General features: G+C 25.7%; 1 protein-coding gene across 1 annotated transcript; it reads right to left on the reverse strand.

The window, feature by feature from the left end:
* Positions 1–4,152: 4,152 nt before the first annotated feature.
* Positions 4,153–6,728, reverse strand: LOC137819051 (putative expansin-B2). The gene is made up of 4 exons (XM_068622775.2): positions 6,568–6,728; positions 5,427–5,539; positions 4,803–4,990; positions 4,153–4,683 (listed from the first exon to the last, which is right to left on the reverse strand). Exons 1-4 carry the CDS (start codon positions 6,710–6,712, stop codon positions 4,356–4,358), a joined length of 774 nt encoding a protein of 257 aa, XP_068478876.1. The 5' UTR covers positions 6,713–6,728; the 3' UTR covers positions 4,153–4,355.
* Between the last annotated feature and the right edge of the window lie 587 nt (positions 6,729–7,315).

Here is a 7,315-nt window from a genome sequence, read left to right on the forward strand (position 1 = left end):
AAGTCATGTTGCAAGAAATGTTAGTGCATTTTCTATTAGCTATTAAAGTTGGATGAAAATTCTCAAAGATTAAAAAAAATATACTTAAGAAAACCATTCAAGTAATTGATTTATGGATTTTTGCTATGTTTTAATTGATATAATATTGCAATTGTCATTAAATTTACTTGTGTAATAATTGTGAAGGTTAAATTTTAAGTTCAATCTGATGCTCATGTAAGATATATCTTCAAATCACTGAACATAAAATTGAGTGAGTATAGGCAACAACTATGGCCACAAAGAGATGATGGAATACACAATAAAGATGAAATTATTGCAATGTGAACAAAAGAAATGAAAAAAGACCATTCAACTTCCTTTGTTAACTATCTTTTAAATTCAAAGACAAAGTTAATAAAAGCTACTTTATTCTTTAAAGTGTTGATTTACTTATAATTATTATTTTACTACATGTATGCTTAGGAAATTGTCAAAACAAAACAAGGATAATAGAAAGAAGCAAACATATCCTTATACTGGTGGATCCAAGAGCATTGGATAGAAGAAAGATGAGATGGTAACTTAATTCTTCAATCATTTTTGTTATATAATGTGTCATGATTCATATACTTTTGCTACATTTTATAGGAACAAGAATTTGGTCACAAAGTTAGTAGGGAAGAAGTATGGGTAGCAACACATAAACATGCTAACGGATAATTTGTTAATGATGGGGCAAGAGATATTAGAGTAAGCATAAATTTTTTAAATATAAATTCGACCAAATTTAGGAAAAAATTCAAGCATATGAATCAAATGCATCTCCCCTTTCACAATATATATATATATATATATATATATATATATCACTACAAGAAAAACGCGAATTACATACAAATTATTACATACGGATCAAAATCCGTATGTAAAATCAACATTACATACGGATTTTTACATACGGAATAAATTCCATATGTAAACAGGTATTACATACGGATTTTTCCGTATGTAATTCCTTCAGCAAACCTTCAGCAACCAAAGAAAATTTAACCACTACACCAAGCAAATTCTTTAGTTTTATTATGATTTTTATTATACTTATTATTATTAATAATATTAACAATATTAACAATACTAATAATATTAATAATACTAACAATAATAATAATACTAACAATATTAATGATACTAACAATATTAACATATGAATCACATTTAATTTATCTATAATCTACTTGAATCTAAACATAATTTATTATATTATCTATTACTATGAATCACATTTAATATATGTCATACTCATAGTCATCATATTACCTATTACATTAAAATCAACTATCATATTAATTATTATTTTACGATCATATTGACTTAATTAAGTTCATTATAGGTAGTTGGTTTTACTTTGTGTTATAGTAACAAATATTGTCAACAAACAATATTATCTTTTGACATAGAATGATGACTTTTACATTAACTATTAATTAAATCTCTAATACAGATTACTAGTTAGCATATCATTATAGTTTAAACTATATTAATTATTCCATAAATCTATGTAAAAAGTTGTTACTAAATAACCCTTTCTGTTAATATATATATATATAATATAAATCATAATGACAAAGTGATTAAATAATTTATAATTTAAAATATTTTAAAAATTATACATTATATCAATTTTAATCTATGTAAGTAAATATTTGAAAATAAGATTTTTTTTATCGAAAAAGAATAAAAAAAATTAAAGGAAACATTTTAAGGATATTTCAATCCTTATACAAGAATTTCAAATCAGAAAAGAAGTGTAAGATACAAGCACCTATATAGCCATCTAACAAAAACTTCACAACTACCTATAATAACCTATATTTGAAAATAAGATATCAAATAATTTTATATTAATATATATATATATATAATATGAAAGTAAATTTAAATTTAACCATGAGTTTTAAAAAATTAATGATTAAATAAAAAAATATATTAATCAATATATATGTATTTATAGTATTAAAGTTATATTAATATTATATAATTTCTTTCTTTTTCTCTCTATCTATCTATATCCGGATAAAAGTAATATTACTCACGTCAAATAAAACTACTATACACACACAATAAATATCTAAATGTGTATTTATATCCAAATTAATATTAATAATATGAATATAAAATTGATAATATGAATATAATATTAATAATAATATTAATAATAATATGAATATTAATAATACTAATAATATTAATAATAATTTAATAATATTAATAATAATAATAATAATATTAATAATAATTTAATAATATTAATAATAATATTAATTATAATATTAATAATATGAATAATATTAATAATATGAATAATATTAATAATATGAATAATATTAATAATATTAATAATATTAATAATATTAATAAATATTAATAATATTAATAAATATTAATAATATTAATACAATATTAATAATATGAATATAATTTTATTAATATGTATAAATTATATTAATATGTATAAGTGTAATAAAAATGACAATATGACTAAAGAGTTTGTCTGGTCTAGTGGTCAATGCTTCCCTGATCACTTAAAAGACTTTGGTTCGAATCCTGGTTGGCTGCAGTTTGCTTGTGATTTTATTTTGTGAAGAACGTGACAAAAAGATTTGAGGCAAAAATGAACTTTTTTTTTCAAAATTTTTAAGGTCAATTGCCTCCTGAGTTAACTATGTTTAATCCAGTAATGTTTAAAAAAGTTAAATAATAACTTGTTTTATTTTTCAGATTTACATTTTATTATGATACACGTTTATATTGTAAGTTTTTTTATCAAGGAAGTGTACCAACTAATATGAACAACAAGAGGAGTATATATGGGATTGTTGAAGAATATAGTATAATGTGGAAAATATTTTTTTCCTATTTTGTACTTTGTGAACAATATGTTATGTTTTTATTTGTAGTACTTAATAGCAGTATTCGTCTACTTGATATTTTTAGTTCATATTGTGCTTGAGTTTGAATTTCAATGTGTCTACTTATATATTTTGGTATAAATTTAAATTTAGTTATATATGTATAACTTATCAATTGATGAATGTTATATCCATTTATTTGTTTTATTTATTGAAAAAGTATTTTAACAATAGATAAATAAATATAATAGATGTAAATAATTGTAGTTGAAAAAATGCATGAATGCTTAAATGTTAAATGAGTAAAAAAACAAATATTCATAGTTATGAAACCTATGATATTTTATAGAGGTTCTAAAACATAATGTTTTATTGAGGTTCTGAAACATATGGTATTTTACCGAGATTTTGAAACCTACGGTATTTTACCGAGGTTCTGAAACCTATGGTATTTTGCTAAGGTTCTGAAACTATAGTATTTTATGAAGATTCTGAAACTTATGATACTTTATAGAGGTTTTGAAACTTATAATATTTTACGGAAGCTTGGAAACCTACTATGTTTTACATAGGATTTGAAACCCATAAAATTTTACAAAGATTCTAAAATGCATGGCAGTTTACGGAGTATTAAAGCACATGGTATTTTAAAAGTTTTCACTCCAAAGCCACATCATCTGTCACATTATTGAACCTCACAAACCCAAACCAGAACCCCTCTTGTTAAGCCTCCTTGATATGAAGACCTTTTGAACGTTACCCCACCTCTAAATTTTTTTCCTCAATTCATATTCTCGAAAGTTTGTCGGAAGTGAGTGAAGAAAAACGATTCTCCCATCTCATAGTGAAATGGAGATAGATGTTTCTAATATCGGGCGGCCATAGGTGTACATTCAACTCTTACATTTTAAACTTTAAGACATGTTACGAGTCTAAGCCGATATTTGGTGAGAACATTCCCTCTGAAATAGTTAATGCAGAAGATTTCACAAGCTCTTTGATATAGATAGATATGATATACTTACACAAAACGAAAGAACTCATTTACTGTTTATTGGCACAAAGTAATCAACCTCATCCTCCTCTTATACACACACACCCTCTTTCTTTTCCTCCCTGAGAACATATAGAGACTCTTACCACACACACATGATGAAACTTAGATAACGGATTCTTAAACAAAATTTGAATTTATATATTATGTATGAACAAAATGTGTATGAAAAAAGATATTCAACTAGACTGCTGTAGAAATTATTCATGACAAAAATTGTGAATACTTTATTGAAATAGTGTATATAAGATTATACAAAAACAATGACTATTACATATACTAGCAATGCTGCTGTACAACTTTGTATTATTCTATCTGTATATGAATTTCTTATATGAACACTAAATTTATTTATATATGGTGGCAGTTGTGGTTTGATTATTCATGTGAGATTCTGAAAGAGGTAGAGTTTAAAAGTTATTAACAGATCGATAAACATGACCAGGTTTCCACTGAATTGGAATTACATTATGAGCCACAATGCTTTTCTTTTTGATCTTGCCATCTTGAGTGAGCTTAAGGGAGAATGGTGGTTGCAACTTTGAACCTAAATCCAAAGCCCACTTTGCACCCCATGAATGTTTCATTGGAATCCATTTGTTAGTATTAGCTTGCTTCAGCTCAATCTGCACAAGGTTACCATCCGCATTATGATATTCTATTGCAGTTGCAAAATAGTATGGGTTGGATCCAGCGTCGACAGTAAAGTGAATAGATTTCCCAAAGGAGCATGCAACCCTACAAACCCAAAAGGGTATTTCAAATTAGTGTTACCAAAATACTCTCACAAAAATTACCAAGTTATTAAACTAGTAAGTTTATATATGATGGAACCAAATGTATAAAAAGAGTTACACCTTTTGTAGAGAATTTTAAGTTCTCCAGCATTACGAAGTTGTTGTGCTTTGCCTGGCTTTGCCAAGGCACCAAATGCAGTGCCACTCAGATCAAGATGGATTCCTCCTGCGAAACCGCCAGGGCATAAATCAGTGACCATCACTTTCACTACTTTTCCTGAACAATCTTTGTGTTCTGAGCATTTCACCTGAAAGTTGAAGTATATATATATGTTTGAATCACAGTTTTAAACTAGTAAAATAGAAAAGCACACAATCTAATAAACAAATATTGTATCTAAGAGAGTCTTTTTATATACCTTTAAACTTATAAACTACACAAGAAATTGAAAAAAAGTTTGAATATATTTTTAAAGGTGCATTGATGGATCATTCGGAGTTTGCTTTATTTATTCTGAGTGGAGCTTTGTTCATGTGGTTGGTATGTTTTCAATTAAGTGAGCTTTTGTAAGGTTTTTTCTTTTGATTAAATTGTTTGTTGTTTATAATTTTGAAAGGATTAGATTATTTGGAAGGAGTTCCCTAAATATTGTTGTGTTATATTCACGTATAAGGGTTATGGGAGTGATTCATATCTATTATTTTTCACTTGCTGATTAAAAAAAACCAACAAGTTGCATGTACCTCAAAACAAGCTCCACATCCTATTCCATTTTTAAAATGAGTAGAACCTCCAGCAACGATCATTTTAGAGAGTGGAGGTTTGCTCACAGTGTCAGTAAATCCACAAGCACCCCCTGCACAAAATCAGAAGAAAAGACAAGAATGTTTGAACTCATGATTTTATTTTTATCAATAATAAATAATAAATTAAATGGATCACTTGTGGATGATAAACCCATATACAAATCTTAACCTATTTATATTAAGGGTGGTGATGATCCAAATCCAAACTAAATTTATTTGGATCACATATCCATATTTTTATAAAATAATTTGGATTTTTTTATAAATTTTTTTTAGACTCGATTGAATTTTAATTTTAAATTTATATTTTTATAGATTTTTTTATACATCTACAAAATATTTAAAAAAATATTAGTATACTGTAATTTAAAATTTATATTTTTTTATAAAGATTAATTATTAATTTTTTAATGTTAAACTTATGTTTTTAATTATACATTAATTTAATATTTTATTTTAGTTTAACATTTTTAAGATTATGCATTCATTATTTATTTAATATCTATTTAAATAAGTAAGTTTGATTTTAGGAGAATTTTTTTATCCTAATTTCACTTTCTTGTATATCTATTCAGATTAAATATAAATAATTTTAATACGTTTAATTTTAAAAAATTCGTATTACGCACATCTTAATATTAATTGAAAATATGTTTAATAAAAATTACTCCACTATTTTTATTAAGATAAAACATTCTCTCATTTTCTATTTTTTTATATGCACATCAATCAATCATGCATATGGAGCCAATATGAACCATAAATATGAAAGATTTCAAGTATATTTTAATATTATACGGAAAAAAAATTATAATTCCTGTATAATCTTAAAAAAACAGATTTAAAATCATACATCCACTCAAATCAGCACCTAACAATGAAATAAAATGCAGATTTTTCAACTCATGATGGTTAAAAACTTAAACTCCATAAAGGTGTGATATTGTAACATTGGAAAATAATGTTTTACAAAGATTATCTATTCTTGCATGACATTTAAATACGTTCAATACGTAAAAAATGTTGAATATTAACACTTTTGAGTTAATTTAATATGAACATGCTCATTAATACTCACCATCAGATCCAGCACCCTCTGGGTCTCCGTACCATGTAGCTCCTCCTTTTTGCCATGCAGCATTATTAGTTTTGTTACCATGGCTAGGGATTAGGAACAGGGAACAAAGTATTGCAACAAACGAGATGTAACTAAGACCTTGCATGATGCGATTTCTAAATAACAGATATTGGGATTAATCACACGCTACTCGTATTTATACACCAATGTAGTTCCATATTTGTCATTGATAATTTTCCTAATAAAATCATTGCTATAGAAGTATCCATGAAGAGAAGAGAGAGATCATCCATCCATTGTTTCCCTAATTGCAATTGTTTTTTTAAAAAATAATACCAATAAGAGAGAGATCCATGTGCATGTGATTCAATGCATGCCAAATTTAAACAGACTGAAACCATAATCTGTGTTACGTTTCCTCCTTAAATAACAAAGTTTGTGTCATTTAAATTTTTTTCTTTTGTTACCAATACAATACAATGTTAATTTATTGATAAATACAAACACTCATCATTTTTAAACTTTTTAGCTTCAGAAGTCTAATTAACTGAAAAATAAATGTTTTTTGGGAATTACAAAATAATTGAATTTAAAATAAAAATAATAATAAGACAAAGTGTTATGTGCCTCATTTGTTCACAAGTACCGGAATGTGTAAATCATTTATTTTTGGATTGTAGCATAGCTATGAAGGTTTGGAATTCTTGTCTTAGGTGGGTGAGTATTTGGGAGAGTGTAACACAATAAT

The sequence above is a fragment of the Phaseolus vulgaris genome, chromosome 10, assembly GCF_051622355.1.
Source record: "Phaseolus vulgaris cultivar YP4 chromosome 10, ASM5162235v1, whole genome shotgun sequence".
Lineage (NCBI taxonomy): Eukaryota > Viridiplantae > Streptophyta > Magnoliopsida > Fabales > Fabaceae > Phaseolus > Phaseolus vulgaris.

Bases quoted from the DNA above. Each gene is read 5' to 3' on its own strand.
- LOC137819051 (XM_068622775.2), bottom strand. From the start codon at position 6,712: ATGCAAGGTCTTAGTTACATCTCGTTTGTTGCAATACTTTGTTCCCTG. The intron at 5,540-6,567 runs GTGAGTATTAAT...GATTTTGTGCAG, and splicing joins AGAGGGTGCTGGATCTGATG to GGGGTGCTTGTGGATTTACT. The intron at 4,991-5,426 runs GTACATGCAACT...TTCAACTTTCAG, and splicing joins GATGTGGAGCTTGTTTTGAG to GTGAAATGCTCAGAACACAA.